This window comes from Pygocentrus nattereri, chromosome 23, assembly GCF_015220715.1.
Source record: "Pygocentrus nattereri isolate fPygNat1 chromosome 23, fPygNat1.pri, whole genome shotgun sequence".
NCBI classification, from domain to species: Eukaryota; Metazoa; Chordata; class Actinopteri; order Characiformes; family Serrasalmidae; genus Pygocentrus; species Pygocentrus nattereri.
The window spans coordinates 16,874,002-16,892,949 of NC_051233.1; the positions used below are offsets into that span (position 1 = coordinate 16,874,002).

Genomic DNA, 18,948 nt, shown 5'->3' on the forward strand with positions numbered 1-18,948 from the left:
AGAAATGGAGTAGGGATAATCTTAAAGGAACAGCTTGTGAAAAGTGTTCTGGATGTAAAGAGTGTCAGACAGGATCATGAGCCTGAAGTTGGAGGTTGATGGTGTAATTTTGAATGTGGTCGGTTCATATGGACCACAGGTTGGTTGTCAGTTAGAGGAGAAAGAGGAATTTTGGAGTAAGATGGATGAAGTGGTAGATGGTGTCCCTAGAGAGGAGAGATTAGTGATTGGTGCAGACTTCAATGGACATGTTGGTGAAGGAAGCAGAGGGGATGAAGAGGTGCTGGGTATGTATGGTGTGACAGAAATGCTGAAGGTCAGATGGTTGTAGATTTTGCAAAGAGAATGGAAATGGCTGTGGTGAACACGTATTTTCAGAAGAGGGAAGAACACAGGGTGACATACAAGAGTGGAGGGAGGTGCACACAGGTGGATTATATCCTTAGCAGGAGATGCCACCTAAAGGAGATTGGAGAAGTGGTGCCAGGGGAAAGTGTAGCAAGGCAGCATAGGGTGGTTGTCTGTAGAATGAGATTAGAAACAAAGAAGAGGAAGAGAGTGAAGACAGAGCCAAAGATTAGATCGTGGAAGCTGAAGGAGGAGGATGGTTGCAGGCAGTTCAGGGAAAAATTGCAATAGGCCCTTGGGGGCAGTGAGGAGCTACCCGAGGACTGGCAAAATACAGCTAAGGTGGTGAGAGAAACTGGCAAGAATGTGTTGGGTGTTTCATCTGGTCAGAAGAAAGAAGACAAGGAAAGTTGGTGGTGGAATGAGGAAGTCCAGGAGAGTATTCAGAAGAAGAAGGCAGCTAGGAAAAAGTGGGATAACCAGAGAGATGAAGGAAGTAGACAGGAGTACTGTGAGGCTAGTCACATAGCAAAAAGAATGGTGGCAAAGGCAAAGGCTCAGGCCTATGATGAGCTGTATGAGAGGCTGGACAGTAAAGAAGGAGTAAAGGACTTGTATCGTTTGGCTAAACAGAGAGATAGAGCTGGAAACGATGTACAGCAGGTTAGGCTGATAAAGGATAGAGAGGGAGGTATGGAGATGGGCAGTGGACTTTTTAACCAGGTTGTTTAACAAAATCCTGGAGAGTGAAAGGATGCCTGATGAGCGGAGAAGCAGTGTACTGGTCCCTATTTTTAAGAACAAGGGTGATGTGCAGAGCTGCAGTAACTGCAGAGGTATAAAGTTGATTAGCCACACCATGAAGGTATGGGAAAGAGTTGTTGAAGCAAGGTTAAGGCGAGAGGTCCAGATCAGTCAGCAGCAGTTTGGTTTCATACCCAGAAAGAGTACCACAGATGCAATTTTTGTGTTGAGAGTGTTAGTAGAGAAGTACAGAGAAGGTCAGAAGGAGCTACATTGTTTCTTTGTGGATCTAGAGAAGGCATATAATAGGGTGCTAAGACAGGAACTGTGGTACTGTATGAGGAAGTCAGGTGTACCTGAAAAGTATGTTAGGGTGCTGCAGGACATGTATGAGGATAGTGAGACAGTGGAGAGGTGTGCAGTTGGAGTGACAAATGGTTTCAAGGTGAAGGTAGAGTTACATCAGGGATCAGCTTTGAGCCCTTTCTTGTTTGCAATGGTGATGGACAGGTTGACAGATGAGGTCAGGCAGGAGGCTCCATGGACCATGATATTTGCAGATGACATTGTAATCTGTGGTGAGAGTAGAGAGCAGGTGGAAGAGAATCTGGAGAGGTGGAGGTTTGCACTGGAGAGGAGAGGAATGAAGGTCAGTAGAGATAAGACGGAATACATGTGTGTGAATGAGAGGGAGGCAGGTGGATGACTTCAAATATCTTGGGTCAACCATCCAGAGCAATGGACAGTGCAAAAAAGAGGTGAGGAAGAGGGTGCAGGCAGGATGGAGTGGGTGGAGACGTCAGGGTGTCAGGGCTGATGTGTGACAGAAGGATAGCAGCAAGAGTGAAAGGGAAGGTTTACAAGACGGTAGTACGTCCTGCCATGATGTATGGTTTGGAGACCGTGGCTCTGTCTAAAAGACAGGAGGCTGAGCTGGAGGTGGCAGAGATGAAGATGCTGAGATTTTCGTTGAGAGTGACAAGGCTGGACAAGATTAGAAATGAGCAGATCAGAGGGACAGTGAAGGTGGAGCAGTTTGGAGATAAAGCCAGAGAGGCCAGGTTGAGATGGTTTGGACATGTGTTGAGGAGGAATAGTGGATATATTGGTCAAAGAATGTTGGAGATGGAGCTGCCGGGTAGAAGGAGAAGAGGTAGACCTCAGAGAAGGTTTATGGATGTAGTGAAGGTGGACATGGAGATGGTTGGTGTAAAAGTAGAGGAGGCAGTGGATAGGGCAAGATGGAGGCAGATGATCCGCTGTGGCGACCCCTAAAGGGAGCAGCCGAAAGAAGAAGAAGAAGAATGATAATGATGATGAGAAGAATAATTTTAGATTATTATTAAGCATAATCTGAAAATAATTAAAAATAAAACAGCTACAGAACTGCAGATACTATCTGCCTATGGCAGCAATGATTTTATGATTTTTTTTTTTCAATACTAAATTTTAATCAATCAGGCAAAAATTCAAGATGCACAGTTAACCTATTAGAAACCTGCTGTCCTACAAAGCTAATACAGATTTTGAGTACACTGTAACTACCATAGAGAGGTTGAAATCCTTTACTTGAACAAACTGAGCAAGTTACAATTATTTCTTCCACAAAATATTCTACTTGCTTATTAGGTCCAACTTTGCTTAGAGCGATATTGCCAGTAATAACCAAGCCTCTTCTATTAATAACAAACTTCTCTCTTAGCTTTAGCTATGCACCAAAGACACTTAATCCAGCAGTAATTTAACCTTGAATCTTTATCCCTGCAAGCTATCAGTTTACAGACCTATCACAAAACTTTAAGCGTTTATATCAAAGATTTTGGAAAAAGCAACTAATTTCCTACTTGCATATGAATCACATACATGAAAAAATTCCATCTGGATTAAGGGGTTTGCAGAGACAGCACTAGTGAAAATTACCAACGATCTCTTGTTATTCTCTGACCAAGACACATATTTTTGCTGGTTCTGCTTGATCTTAGGGCAGCATTTGATATGACGGACCACTTTATCCTACTAAATATACTAGAAAACCTTGTAGGAGTAACAGCAATAGTTCTTTTCTGGTTCATACCTGACTGATTGCTATCAATTTGTGGATGTAAACAGCAAATCATCTGTTCTTACAAAAGTCTGTGTTGATGTTCCACAAGGCTCTGTTTTAGAATCTCTATTATTTTTACATTATACATGCTACAAGTGGGTACAGTCATCAATAAACATGGCATACATTTTCACTGCAGCGCTGATAGCATATGATAAATTAGATGTAAATGATAAATTCCAACTTAATAAGACTGGGGACTGTGTAGAAGACACACGAGATTGGATGTGAAGTAACTTCCACCTACTCTATTCTGAGGTTCTTCTTTTTGGTCCACAAGTTGCTAGAAACAAACTCTCTAAATTAACACTTTATCTTAACTTCTCAGTTACACCAAGTAGTTCTGTAAAAACCTTGTTGTCATGACTAATCCACATCTGTCTTTCAATACACATTAAGGGTGCAACAATTATTTAGATTTATTTTTTAATATATACTAGATTAAAGGAAAACTGATTTAGTTTTATTATATTTTATTACTGCAACTTTACACATCCTTGGTTATACATTTTTAAAAGGTAAAATACATTGGAGTTTTACTTTTTTGTCTTTTGTATTATCAGGAAAGTTCAGTAATACAGTGAATTCTTGAATGTTATTCATGTTTATTGTCTTTATTGTTAGTCACATAAAACAACCTTAAGCTAAACTTAAAAGCTAACAGCTACGTAAAAGTAATTTAGTAATGTAGTAATTAATAATCCAAATAATTGATTATTCATTTCAGTAATCGATGGACTATTCAACTATCAGATCAGTCATTTGTTGTACACATATAAACAACATTACTAGAAGAGATTTCCTTCATCTTTGTTAAATTGTCAAGCTAAAAAAATGCACTGTCTTGAACTGTACTCAGTCACTCCTAAATTACTCCTAATTACTCTAATAGGCCTCTAACAGTAGTCATTGGTTATTATTGGATAGTCACCATATTTCAGTCCAACGACAGGCTGGTTTGAGACAATTTGCTAAAAATCCATAGACTAGTTCAAAAAGATCATTTTTCAGACTTTTAGACCCAGTGTAAACAATGATTTAAAGTGATTTATTTCTAACGAAGACAAATTTAACATGATTTTTTAAATTAGAATTTATGTTGAATGAATAGCACCGCCTGCTGGCCAATTATGATCAAATTTAAATCTGTTATTCTAAGTGCCTATGTGGACACAACACTCAATTTTCACAATGACTGGCCAATGCCAAGCCCTCCAAATACCTGTCGAAAGCTTATAGGCCAAGGACGGTCACATTGACCTCACTTAAAAAGAAACTAATAGATGCTGTGCAAAGTTTTAGCTCAACTGTACAAGCAGTTGCTGAAAAGGTTTTCTGAATATTATAGCACCCCCATTAAATTAACAGTGTCAACCATGGAGTGCTTCCTCAAAATCATGTGCGGGGATAAGACAAAGTGATCCTGATCTGTAGCCATTATTTTGTAGTAAGCCCCACCCTGAAGGGATTAATTGTCTTGTGGTGGCCAAATTGTTTATAAATATTACATTTTTAAAAGTAATTCTTGACCTACAGACAGTTGTAAACATTTGAATACCTATATTGTGGTCATATCAAGAAAAGTCTCAAACTAGTTCAAAAAGGTTGGTTTCACATATTTTACCAATGATAATGGAAATTTGGAGGATGTAGCTAAACATCTGCTTAGTGCCTGGACCAATAGATATACACTGCTCAAAAAAATAAAGGGAACACTTAAACAACACAATATAACTCCAAGCAAATCAAACTTCTGTGAAATCAAACTGTCCACTTAGGACGCAACACTGATTAACAATCAATTTCACATGCTGTTGTGCAAATGGAATAGACAACACATGGAAATCATTGGCGATCAGCAAGACACACTCAATAAAGGAGTGGTTCTGCAGGTGGGGACCACAGACCACGTCTCAGTACCTGTGCTTTCTGGCTGATGTTTTGGTCACTTTTCAATGTTGGTGGTGCGTTCACACTCGTGGTAGCATGAGACGGACTCTACAACCTACACAAGTGGCTCAGGTAGTGCAGCTCATCCAGGATGGCACATCAATGCGAGCTGTGGCAAGAAGGTTTGCTGTGTCTGTCAGCGTAGTGTCCAGAGCATGGAGGCGCTACCAGGAGAGAGGCCATTACACCAGGAGACATGGAGGTGGCCGTAGGAGGGCAACAACCCAGCAGCAGGACCGCTACCTCCACCTTTGTGCAAGGAGGAACAGGAGGAGCACTGCCAGACCCCTGCAAAATGACCTCCAGCATGTGCATGTGTCTGCACAAACGGTTAGAAACCGACTCCATGAGGATGGTATGAGGGCCCGACGTCCACAGATGGGGGTTGTGCTCACAGCCCAACACCGTGCAGGACGCTTGGCATTTGCCAGAAAACACCAGGATTGGCAAATTCGCCACTGGCGCCCTGTGCTCTTCACAGATGAAAGCAGGTTCACACTGAGCACGTGACAGACGTGACAGAGTCTGGAGACGCTGTGGAGAGCAATCTGCTGCCTGTAACATCCTTCAGCATGACCGGTTTGGCAGTGGGTCAGTAATGGTGTGGGGTGGCATTTATTAGGAGGGCCACACAGCCCTCCATGTGCTCACCAGAGGTAGCCTGACTGCCATTAGGTACCGAGATGAGATCCTCAGACCCCTTGTGAGACCATATGCTGGTGCGGTTGGCCCTGGGTTCCTCCTAATGCAGGACAATGCTAGACCTCATGTGGCTGGAGTGTGTCAGCAGTTCCTGCAAGATGAAGGCATTGAAGCTATGGACTGGCCCGCCCGTTCCCCAGACCTGAATCCGACTGAGCGCATCTGGGACATCATGTCTCGCTCCATCCACCAATGCCACATTGCCCCACAGACTGTCCAGGAGTTGGCGGATGCTTTAATCCAGGTCTGGGAGGAGATCCCTCAGGAGACCATCCGCCACCTCATCAGGAGCATGCCCAAGCATTGTAGGGAAGTCATACAGGCACGTGGAGGCCACACACAATACTGAGCCTCATTTTGACTTGTTTTAAGGACATTACATCAAAGTTGGATCAGCCTGTATTGTGTTTATCCACTTTAATTTTGTGTGTGACTCCAAATCCAGGCCTCCATTGGTTAATAAATTTGATTTTCATTGATGATTTTTGTGTGATTTTGTTGTCAGCGCATTCAACTTTGTACAGAACAAAGTATTCAATGAGAATATTTCATTCATTCAGATCTAGGATGTGTTATTTGAGTGTTCCCTTTTTTTTGAGCAGTGTACTTTTATAACATGCAGTTCACAACCTTGAGACTGCTGACATTTCTCAAAGACAGCTGACATGGGATTCAAACCCCACATCTTCAGTTTTGAAAGCCAACACTTTACATCACAGCCCCCGAGTCAGAAAAACCCAGATCACATTTATCAGAATCAGAATCAAGCTTTATTGGCCAGGTATGCTATGCATACGAGAAATTTGTTTTTGGTTACAGGAGCTCACAGTGCACAGTATCCGACAGACATTCACATATAGGGAATAAGATAAAATAAATACAAAATAATACATTCCTACTCACTCACTCAGTCTCACACACACACGCACACACACACACACACACACACACACACACACACACACACACACACACACACACACACACCTGTAAATCTTACATTGTGCAATGTATGAGTCTAAAGTTAAAGTGCTGAGTGCAGCAGCAGTTAAAGCGTGTATGGTGGCAGAGAAAGGGGTCAATGAGGTGACAGTCTGATAGGTGGGGTAATATGGCAGGTGAAAAGATGGTAGAATAAACACTGGTTTGAGCAGCAGTTCCACAGGATGGAGTGATACTATATACGAGTGTATCTAGAAGTGCAGTTGAGGCTGGAATTGTTTCGTGTGATATTTTAACTGTTCAAGAGAGTGATGGCTTGTGGGAAGAAGCTCCTTTGTAGCCTGGATGTCCTGATCCTCATCTGGCTGGAACACCGGACTGAGCGAAGGACCTGAAACAGGTGGTGTCCGGGGTGAGAGGGGTCTGTGGAAATCTTCTCTGTAGGTAACTCAACCCCAATTATCCTCTCTGCAGACCTGATGATGCAGTGCAGTCTGTGGAGGTCATGCTTGGTAGCTGAGCTGCCCCACACTGTGAAGGACGTGGTGATGACAGACTCTATGATGGCTGTGTAGAACCACACCATCAGCTCCTGGGGCAGGTTGAACTTCCGCAGCTGACGTAGAAAGTACATCCCTCTGCTGGGCTTTCTTGATGATGGAGCTGATGTTGCTGTTCCACTTCAGGTCCCTGGTAATTGTTGTGCCCAGGAATTTGCAAGACTCCACTGCCACCACAGTTCTGTCCAGGATGGTGAGCACTGGCAGGGCTGGAGGGCTCCTCCTGAAGTCCACTGTCATCTCCACTGTTTTTGCTGTGTTTAGCACCAGGTTATTGTGGCTGCTCCAAAGGACCACCTGATCAACCACCCGTCTGTAAGCAGACTCGTCAAGGATCTCGGATGAGACCAATGACTGTAGTGTAATCTGCATACTTCAAGATTTTGACTGAGGGGTCAGTGGAGGTACAGTCATTTGTATACAGAGAGAACAGCAACAGTGAGAGGACACAGCCCTGTGGAGCGCCTGTACTGATGGTCTGGGTGTTTGAGGTGAACTTTCCCAACCTCACCTGCTGCTCTCTGCCAGTGAGGAATCCACTGGCAGTTGGTGATCCACTGGCAGGTGGGGCTTGGCACGCTGGGTTTGAGAGCACCAGTCTCTCAAAGGATTTTATGACTACAGAGGTCAATGCAATGGGTCTATAGTCATTCAATCCTGTGATGTTTGTTTTCTTGGGGACTGGTACTATGGTAGAACTTTTGAAGCAGGAAGGTACGACACACAGCTCCAGTGATTTATTAAAGAGTGCTGTAAAGACTGGTGCAAGTTGGTCAGCGCAGACACTCAGACAGGAGGGTGAAACACCATCTGGTCCTGGTGCTTTACTCACTTTTTGTCTCCTGAAGAGTCATTGCACCTCCTTTTCGCAGATCTTCAGGGCAGGCTGAATGTTTGGCTGAATGACAGGAGGGTGTGAATCTGTGCTGGATGGGTGTGTGGGGCTGGGCTTTTCAAACCTGCAGTAAAAGGTGTTAAGCTCATCAGCCAGCTGACGGTCACCCATTGACTGGGGGGGTGTCCTTTTGTAGCTAGTGATGTTCTGCAGGCACTTCCAGATGGTTGATGGCTTGTTTGTGGACACCATCAGCTTGTTTGAGCAGCTCTTTTTTGCAGCTCTGATTGCTTTTGTTAAGTGTGTGCCTAGCCTGATTGTACAGAGCCTGATCTCCACTCCTGTACGCTGCTTCTTTAGACTGGTGCAACTGTTTCAGTCTGGCATTAAACCAGGGTTTGTCATTGTTATATTTTATGCGAGTCCTGGTGGGAACATAGGTTTCTTCACAAAAACTGATGTAGGATGTCACAGTATCCGTATATTCATCCAGACTTCCTGTAGCCTCCTCAAACACACTCCAATCTGTTAGTTCCATGCAGTCCTGAAGCCTTTCTTTAGCCTTGTTGGTCCACCTCTTCACAGAGCTGACTACAGGTTTGGCACACTTGAGCATCTGCCTATTGGTTGGAAGGAGGTGGATTAGAGAGTGATCAGAGAGGCCCCCTTTAACACAGTGTAGCAGCGGTCTAAAGCGTTACTCTCCCTGGTGGGGCAGGTAACATGATGTCTGTATTTAGGTAGTTCGCTGGTAAGTTGCGCTCTGTTGAAGTCCCCTAAAATTATAAAAACAGAGTCGGTGTGTTTGAGCTCCGCACTGGTGATATGGTCCGCGAGAGCGCGCAGCGCCTGCTGCACGCACGCCTGGGTGGAATATATATTGGTTGATGTAAAAGCAGATTCCGCCACCTTTGTTCTTGCCCGAGAGCTCTGCGAAGCGGTCCGATCTGTACAGGTTAAAGCCGTGGAGCAGGAGCGCGCTGTCCGGGGTCGACTCTGTGAGCCAAAACTCAGTGAAGCACAGCACAGCAGAGAGAGAATAGTCCTTGTTGGTCCCGTTTAGAAGGGAAAGCTCGACCAATTTATTGCCTAAGGAGTGAACATTCGCCAAGTGAATGCTGGGGAGCAGTGCGTGAAGTCCGCACTGCCGAAGTTTAACCAGCGCTCCAGCGTGCTTCCCATGTCTGCACGTCTGCCTGCGTCTGCGCTTGCTGTAGAGGGCAGCTGCTCTGCTCACCAGGATGTCCAAAATGCAGTCAGACAGTGAAAAGTCGGAAAAGATGCCTTGTGGCATGGACTGCCTGATGTTCAGCAGATCTTCTGCGCTGTATGTGAGTGAGACTGGTTCACATATAACACTACAAAAAAGCAAAAACAAACAGAACACGATGGAGCTCCAAACCAGTGTCGCCATCTGCAGCACCATCTTGGATAAATAAAATAAATAAATAAATAAATAAATAAAAATTATTGATATACGTGCTGCGATAAGGTGCAAAAAAGTCAAAATTCTGTTGATAATTGTTTATTTTCAGATGCCACAGTTTCTAGATTGAAACAATCTGTGGCATCTGAAAATAAACATTGTTTCTAAGCTGTTTCTAGATTTATTTCAGGCCATTTTATTTGTTAAACTTTATACAATTTCAGAAAAACAAGTTTTCTAAAAATATGGAAATACTGGAATATTTTCAGTCTCAGTGAACTGCATCACAAGAATTTCATTCCCATAAGACAAAACCGAGAGGCTGTATGCTTTTTTTATGAATAGCACCCCTGGAATGGTCAATTGATGACAAATTTCATAGCATGTTATAGGATGCCTACAAGTACATACCATTAAAGTTATGATTGGCCATGTTAAGTCATGTAAAACCCTGCTGAAAGCTGATTGCAGCCATAATTGTCACAAGATTGTTATCATTAACAAGCTATATAAACAGTACCTCAAAAGATGCATGCTAAGTGACACCAAATTGGACAAGCTTTTTCAAAGTCATGTGACATACACAACTAAAGTTTTTTTTGAGAATTGTGTGAGGTTAATCCAATCTAGTTCTAGTTTTTGCAAACTAAGCTCGACTCTGTCTATAAACATTCTGATTTTATTTAATAATGTATGATCTACAAACTCTTGTGAATATTTTAACACCTTTATTTTGAGGATATTGTGAAACATTTCAGACTAGCTTAAAAAGTTACTTTTTTTTGCAAATTTTGAAGGTAGAGCTAAACACAGACCCAGTGAGGTGGCTTTTGTGGAATTATTCAAGGATTCAGAGGAAAAAAGATCTTTGACTGTATCATGTCTCATGGGTCATGAGATATCAGCCAAAGTGTAAAATGTTGCTTTATAGTGCCACTTTTTAAAGGAATGATACAGCAAAAAAATTTGAGGAAAAAAAAATTAAGGAAAATTTACTTTTTGTTAAACCATTAGTGTAATGTTATGTAATACTCATTTGATAAATAAAGTGATTGTGACAGACAGATTACATACAATACACTACAGGATGCACTGACCTATTGGCCAATATAGCCTCTAGGGGTGGGTACCTCACGATTTGATTACAATTCAGAGGGCCGTGATGCGATTAGAAAACAATTATCGATGCATCTTAATGTATCTTTTTTTTTATACAGGAGCTCTTTTTTCTCACTTGTTGGTATGTATTTGTAATGATCTTTTTAATTTGAATATTTTTTATTTTGGAAATGTATAACAGTACAAATTACAAAGTAAAGTCACAATTGGATATTTCCATTGTTTACATTTGTAATCATGATCCCCCTTCCCATTATTATACTCCACCCACCCAGTTACTTCCCTCTATCCAACACAAAGTACCCCTTGACAGACCCCCTCCCCACCCCAACATCCAAAGGCTTTACATTTCAATACTAAAATATGGCATGGAGAGAGTGAATGAAACTAAAAAGAAAAAGAGAAGGCCCATCTCAGTTAGTAGACTATTCAATGTCAGTTATAGATTTAATGTTATCTATATAGGTCAGAATTGGTCCCCACATAGTTAAGAATTTGTTCCTGGAGCCCCTAAGTGAATATTTTACTTTTTATCCAACTGTATGTATTGCATCAGCTCACTAAGCCACACAGATGCTTTTGGAGGGTGTTTTGATTTCCAGTGTAATAAAATTCTCCTACAAGCAAGAAGTGTTGTAAACGCGATGATGGTTCTGTGAATTTTACTATCAGTTATGCCAAATATGGCGGCTAATGGGTTAGGCTGAAGACCCATATTAAGAGACTCTGAAAAGAAGTGAAAAATCGAAAGCCAATAAGTATTTAAAGCAGGGCAAGACCAGAACATATGGGTCAGACTGGCTGGGGTGTTATGACTTCTATCACAATAGGTATCATCATTAGAATATGTTTTAGCTAATCGTGCCTTACACAAATGTGCACGATGTAGCACTTTTAATTGTATTATACCAAATTTGGCACAAGAGATACTACTATTAGCTCTTTGTACAGCAATGTTCCAAGACTGTCCTGTACAATGTTTATACCTTATTCCTTCTCCCAATCAGCCTTAATTTTGGTCAAGGTCACATTTTTAAGAGAGGTTATAATGTCAGTTAGTCTTAAAATGAGCCCTTTTGAATTAGGGGAGGTTTCTAATATATCGTCCAATACTGAATTTTGGTGTATGTTAGGAAAGTTAGGATCTAAATTTTGCAAAAATTGGCAGACTTTTTTTTTTTATTATTATTATGATAGCTCATCAAAGCTTGGAAATATCGAATCTATATATGTGTCCTTAAAGCTAGAAATACCTTGTCTGCACCAAGTAGAAAATGCACAATCCAGTTTAGATGGAGAAAATAAATGATTTGTGCATATAGGGCTTATATGAAAACGTTTGAACCCAAAGTGCTCCCTGAATTAATTCCATATTTTAAGTGTATTGATAACAATTGGGTTATTGGTAAAGGCTGAAGCAGACAGGGGCAGACTAGAGGTGACCAGGTCCTTGAGAGACGTTGAAATACAAGAAATAGCGTCAAGGTGGCACCAGTCAGTGTCTGGGGCATGGAGCCAGTAGATAATTTTTTGGATATTTGCAACACAATAATAATGACAAAGGTTTGGAAGGGCTAATCTGCCATGCTATTTAGATCTCTGCAGCAGTTCAATACGTATTCTGGGATTTTTACCGTTCCAAATAAATTTAACAAAAAATTTATCAACAGTTTTAAAGAAGGATTTGGTAAGATAAAGTGGGATACTTTGAAATAAGTACAGGAATTTGGGAAGCATGTTCATTTTTATACAGTTTACTTTCCTTGCCAGGGATAAATTAAGTGACCTCCATTTTTCCAAGTCTACTTTTGTTTTTCTCAAACACAGGAGAGAAATTTCCTTGATAGAGGTTCTGCATGTCTCTTGTTATGTTAATGCCAAGGTATTTAAAGCCGTTTTTAGAAATAAGAAATGGTAGCGTATCTTCCTGAATCTTAAGTTCTAAATCATTAATGGGGTAGCATTCACTTTTATCAAAATTAAGATTAAGAGACCCTTATTAGTCCCACAATGGGGAAATTTCACCGCCACATTTAACCCATCCGTGAAGTGAAACATCACATACACACTAGAGAGCACACACACTCTAGGGGGCAGTGAGCACACTTGCCCGGAGCGGTGGGCAGCCCAATCCGCAGCACCCAGGGAGCAGTTGGGGGTTAGGAGTCTTGCTCAAGGACACCTCAGTCATGTGCTGTCGGCTCTGGGGATCGAACCGGCGACCTTCCGGTCACGAGGCTGGATCCCTAACCTCCAGCCCACAACTGCCCAAATTTAACTTGTACCCAGAGAATGTACCAAATCTCAATCAATCAATGGTGTGTGATATATATAATAATAAATCATCCACATATAAAGATTTCCACTCCACCTCTAAGAATTCCACTGATTGAGGAAGATGATTTAAGTATAATGGACAAGAGTTCAACTGCCAAGGCAAACAGGAGAGGACCGATGGGGCAGCCCTGACAAGTTCCTCTTGATAGTTGAAAGTACTGTAACTGCTTTCCATTTGTAATCACTGATACTATGGGAGAGGAGTATAAAAGCTTAATCCATGGAATAAAGGTGGGTCAGAATCCAAATTTCTCTAAACTTAAAAACAGATAGGGCCAGTTAAACCTATAAAAGGATTTTCTGCATCCAGGGAGACAACCACTTCTGGTATCTCCCCAGATGCAGGAGAATAGATAATATTTAAAAGACGGCGGATGTTCACAAATGAATGTTGGCCCGATATAAAGCCAGTTTGATCAGTAGACATTACAGCATGCACTGCAGGTGTATGGCAAGGGCCTTGGCCAAGATTGTTACATCATTATTTAATAAATTTAATAAACAAAAAGGCAGATATGAATTACACTCTGATTTATCTTTACCTGGTTTGAGTAGAAGAGAAATTGAGACTTGAGTTAATGTTGATGGCAGTAAACCTCGAGATAACGAATCACTAAACATATCCAGTAAAATGGGAGATCATTTATTAGAAAATGCTTGATAAAATTCTATGGGGTATCTGTCTGGGCCTGGTGCCTTGCCACTTCGTATTGCCTGAATTGTGCTGTTAACTTCTGCCTGCTCCAGCGGTAGCTCAAGTTCAGTTTAAAGTTCTTAATTAATAGAAGGGGCTTGAATATTACTGAAAAATAAACATGTCTGCGCTATCAGAGGGTGTTTCTGACGTATATAAGTTTGAATAGTATGCTGCAAATGTATCATTAATTCCTACTGGGTCGATGGTTAACTCTCCATTAGGTTTCCTTATTTGTAAAATCTGCTGAGTAGCTGAACGACTCTTGAGCTGTTGTGCCAGAAGGTGTCCAGCTTTTTCACCGTGCTCATAAAACGCGATTTTAACAAAAGCCGTTCCATCCTAGCAGTTGTTAATAAATTATATTTACTTTGAAGGTCGAGTTTTCTTTTATAGAGTTCAGAAGAGGGAGTAACAGTGTACTGAGCAAACACTGTATTTATGGCCTCAATAACTTCATCTTGCTCAGCCCTATACATTATATGCATTTTAGATGTGTATGCTATGATCTCCCCGCTCATTACTACTTTCAGTGTTTCCCAGAGAACTGGTGAAGAGATGTCGTCCTTTTTATTAAACTCTATAAAATTATCAATTTTGATGGATATGAAATTACAGAAATCTGCATCATCTAGCAAAGTTTTATCCATCTTCCAAGGAGGTCGGACTCCACTGTTAAAAGGGAATGCAAGCTTCAGTAAGACTGGAGCATGGTCTGTTTCTATTATAGTTGAGTATGGGTACGGACTCAACCGAAGTAAGACGGGTCTGAAAAGAGTTAAGTGTGGCTTGTAGTGATTCAACTGAGACTTGTAGTGGTTTAACTGCTTCTTGGATCAGGCGTGAATGATCCTCCTTGAGCAAGGACCTCTGCTTTGCAAATTCAGTGGACAGTTGATCCGCTGTAATGAGCAGGGCAGATGCAGGTTCTTCTAGCATGGTGGCAGTCTGTGAACTCGTTGCGGACGTGTTAGCAAACAAGGCTAACTTACCTGCAGCACTGGTAATGACGAGCATAGCCAGAGTTTGCGCTCTTGTTTCGCGTTTAGAGTTCTTTGAGCTGCTCATTTTTGGAAGACAGGTCCAAACAGAAACAACTGAGACACGTTTCGTGAGGAAAAAAAAAAGAAAAAGTCCACAAATAAAGTTTAATTGGCACTTAATCTGGGAGCTCTCTCGCCAGTGTCTTTCCCCTACATCCGGAACCAGAAGTCCTTTGTAATGATCTTTAATGAATTTACTTCCAATATCTTTTATTAATAAATCAAATGGAGATGACGTGGCAAGTGAACTGGAAGATTCTCATTCATTGCTTTTGTTTGGTGCCGGTCACTTAGCAACACAGTCTCTCCTGGATAGTAGCTACAAAAAGGCAGCAAGATAGATTTAGCTAAGATGAACATTTAGAGACTTATTCGACTTTTATAAGCACCTTAGTTAGTTTCCTAAAAACATTACATCTTCAATGAGAGACTGTCAGACACAAAAAAGCTGTGAAGCAAACGTCGCTTCTCTTTCGAATGTAAATGGTATCCCATTTACATTCGGCGCCTCAGTCAGAATAAGGAGGAACGGAAAAATTTGAACAAGAAGCTGGAGAATAAGACGTGACTTCAGCCTCGTAACAGCCGATCAATGAGAGACCTTTTACAATAAGCTGCTCTACTTCTGAGTAAAAGTTTTCTGGTGGAGATGGGAGGAATGCGGCTATAGCTGAGCTAAAGCTTAAAACAGAGCAAAGTGAGTCTGTGTTTTCATTTATATTTTTTAGCCTATACTAACTAGGACATTAGCACACACTAAGACATAGTGGACATTAAATGTTGTGGCTCCCAATGGGGTTTGATTTTTGTTGAAAGGACAAAATGTCTGTTCTTATCATCTGGGTTATGGCTGCTGATCTAAACTGGCTTTAATGCAGAGGGAGCCGGTCGGATTTCTCACTCATCCAGTTGTGTTTTTGTTATGTGTTGCCACAGACTGTCCGGGCGCTGCACTTACCCACTTTGAAGTTTCGCCCTTTGCGTTCCGTCAACATTATGTTATAAATTGAAATTTAGAAAATCGATTTTTGACTTTTGTAAATCGATTCTGAAACGTTCACGTCTGCATCGCGATGCATCTAAGAATCGATTTTATCCTGCACTCCTAAAGCCTCTACTGTTTTGTTGCAGCGTCAAAAAAAAAAAAAAAAAAAAAATCGCTTGATACAGAACTTTAAATGATATAAGAGGAAAGTGGAGAAAGTAAACTTGTTAGATATGTCAATTATTTGTACAACTTTTTAAATTTGTCTTGACTTTTGTTGGGCATGATCTAGGTTCTCTCAATTTAATGCTTTTGGTCAGGTTAGGTTAAGACAGAATTTTGTCAAAGTACATTTGGTCACTCATGCCTGATTAAAGTTTTCACAGATTTATCAATTAAAAAAAAAAAAAATTAGGTACAGCAGATAAAGCCTTATTTGGCCAGAAGAAATTTGAGCAGAAAACTGAGCTACACCTTAAGTCACTGTTGTAAAGAAGAGACTGACCTCAAGCCGTTGAAAAGCTGCTTGGATTTATCTAGGAGATAGCAGAAGTCTGTGACAGTTTTCCTCTCACCAAGTGGGATATCATCTTCTGCTCCCACCCCCGTCATGACAGCTTTGACATAAAAAAAGAGGAAAAATAAAACAGTTGATTTCAGAGAAGACAGTCAGCAAAGCAGTACCACCGGTGTTCCAGAATGCAGCCACACTAGTTTCATGAGTCACTCCAGAGCTGGAGACATCAAAATAGCAAATATTTATATATATATATATATATATATATATCATATGAGGAGCACAATCTGGATAGCATGACTTTTACTGGATGAGTCATAGCTGTGTGGGATAAAGAAGCAGAAAGACTGTCGGCTGTCTGTTTGTAGACTGGTTGTTCACTATATGCCCGAAGACTCCATGTGTACCTCCCCTGAGCCTGATGCTGAAGCTTCTTTTAAGAGTTTTCAAACCTCATATCCAGTTTAAGATAATTGGGAAGCATACATTTCAATAAATCCTTCAGTCATTTGAGAGTGACAGTGCTTAAAGGAATAGCTAGGCATAGACTCGTTGTATCCGAAGGGTAGGGCTGCAACAAATTACTATTTTGATCTGTTGATTATTGACCTGAATAATCAATTATTGAAAAAAAAAGTTAACAAATAATTGATTATTCGGATTACAAACAGCTCAATTACCAAATAACTAACATAGCCATCAACATTAAAATTTATCTTTAATGCACACAGATAAACTGAACACAGGTCAGCAGCGATGTTGATGGCCCAAAATGGCAGTATTGTTGATGTGCCTGGCTGAACCCAACGCGGCATTTATGTATGTTTATGTATGAGCAACACTCCATCTGGAGCCATAAACGCCAGTTCCATTCAAATTCGTCAAGCAGTGGTAAACGTTTGTGGCAAACCTGTTCTCTATGAACAGTTAAATTTGAACAATTTTGTCTAAACATTTCAACAGTAACCCTTCATCCAGCTCCCCTGTATGTTTGCAGAGAACTACCTCCTGAAACTGTTTGTGAGAGGTTGCAAATGTTAGTGGAGAACTCAAGGATAACGGAAAACTGTTTGCAAACGTTCTCCCATGTTCACTGAATTTGAACGCACCTGTGGCCTTGAGGTTAAGGCAATGATGCAATGTTTAAAACTGTAAACATTATTTGGAATGTGAAATTTAATAGGATGGTTTTTAACTTTGCCAACTAGCGCATTAGCACAACTTTCTTATCGAGATGAATCTTCTTTATCCAATGAGCTGAGGTGTTTCCTCTTCATATGGTCCAGCATAGAGGATGTACTCCCATGTCAGCTAAGGGTAGCTCTTTTTCTTCAGAGCTAAGGTGACATGCTCCCACATTTTTTCTTCCTGAGATTGCCACTTTGGTTAACTCTCCAATTAGCAGCAATGTCAAAACATTCATAGTTAGTGCATTAAACATGCATGGTAACGTCACCAACTAATTGACTACTAAATTACCTGCCAACTAATTTATCCTAAATTTTAGCAGATATTCTGAAGTTAGAATTCATCAGCATGTTTGCCCATTTTCTATATTACTGTAATGATGACAGTATTGACTAACAATATTATTACTGCATTAAAACAGCAATCAGAAACTGCCTATTATTTGTATGCACATGTTTAATGATGACAAAAAATCTACAAGTCAGACTTGGAGCCAAACAATATCAAAACATATGTATAAAAGAAAGGTTTTGGATAGAAGAAATGCAGTTACAAGATTCACTGCAAAATAACCTGGCTGGTTTTTGCACAGTGGTTCTTTTAAGGCTACATTCAATTTTAGTACAAGTCAGTGGACTGACTGCATGAGTTTAACCAATCAAAAGCAACCAAATATCCATGTGCACATACCACAATCAAAACTAACTGGCAGTCTTGCATATTCAACATTAATGCTAGAAAAACTGAATATGTTGGTCTTCTTGACAAAAAGCCCTATAAACAAGACCATTCATGACTAAATTGCAAGGACCAAACTTAATTTTGACAAGTGGATGGAAATGCAATATGTGTTAATAATATTGGGGTTACAGTTTCTTTTAAAAAACTGTGTCCACTCACTGTCCACTCCATTAGACACTCCTACCTTGCCACTCCACCTTGTAGATGTGAAGTCAGGTGGCAGCTCATCTGCTGCTGCACAGTTTGTGTTGGTCATCCTCTAGTCCTTCATCAGTGGTCACAGGACGCTACTGGCCGGATAGTTTTGGTTGGTGGACTATTCTCAGTCCAGCAGTGACACCGATGTGTTTTAAAAACTCCAGCAGCACTGCTGTGTCTAAACAACTCCGACCAGCTCAACACACACTGATACACCACCATCACGTCAGTGTTACTGCAGTGCTGAAAATGATCTGCCACCCAAATAGTATCTGCTCTATGAGGGTCCATGGGGGTCCTGACCACTGAAGAACAGGGTAAAAGGTGGCTAAAAAAGTATGCAGAGAAACAGATGGACTACAGTCTGTAATTGTAGAATTACAAAGTGCACCTATATATGGACAATGAGCATAGAAACAAGGAGGTGGCCATAAAGTTATGCCTGATCAGTGAAAATAACAATATAATAATTATATATACTATCATAAAATGCCAGTACTTTATCCATGTCATGC

The 18,948-nt window shown here is 40.9% G+C and overlaps 1 protein-coding gene across 6 annotated transcripts in view; it reads right to left on the reverse strand.

Moving 5' to 3' along the window:
- Positions 1–18,948, reverse strand: part of scai (suppressor of cancer cell invasion) — a 76,122-nt gene that overhangs the window by 36,650 nt on the left and 20,524 nt on the right. For all 6 annotated transcript variants that reach the window (XM_017721139.2, XM_017721137.2, XM_017721140.2 and 3 more), the window contains one exon: positions 16,295–16,406. In XM_017721139.2, coding sequence (XP_017576628.1) covers positions 16,295–16,406 — 112 coding nt within the window. The remainder of the gene's footprint in view (positions 1–16,294; positions 16,407–18,948) is intronic.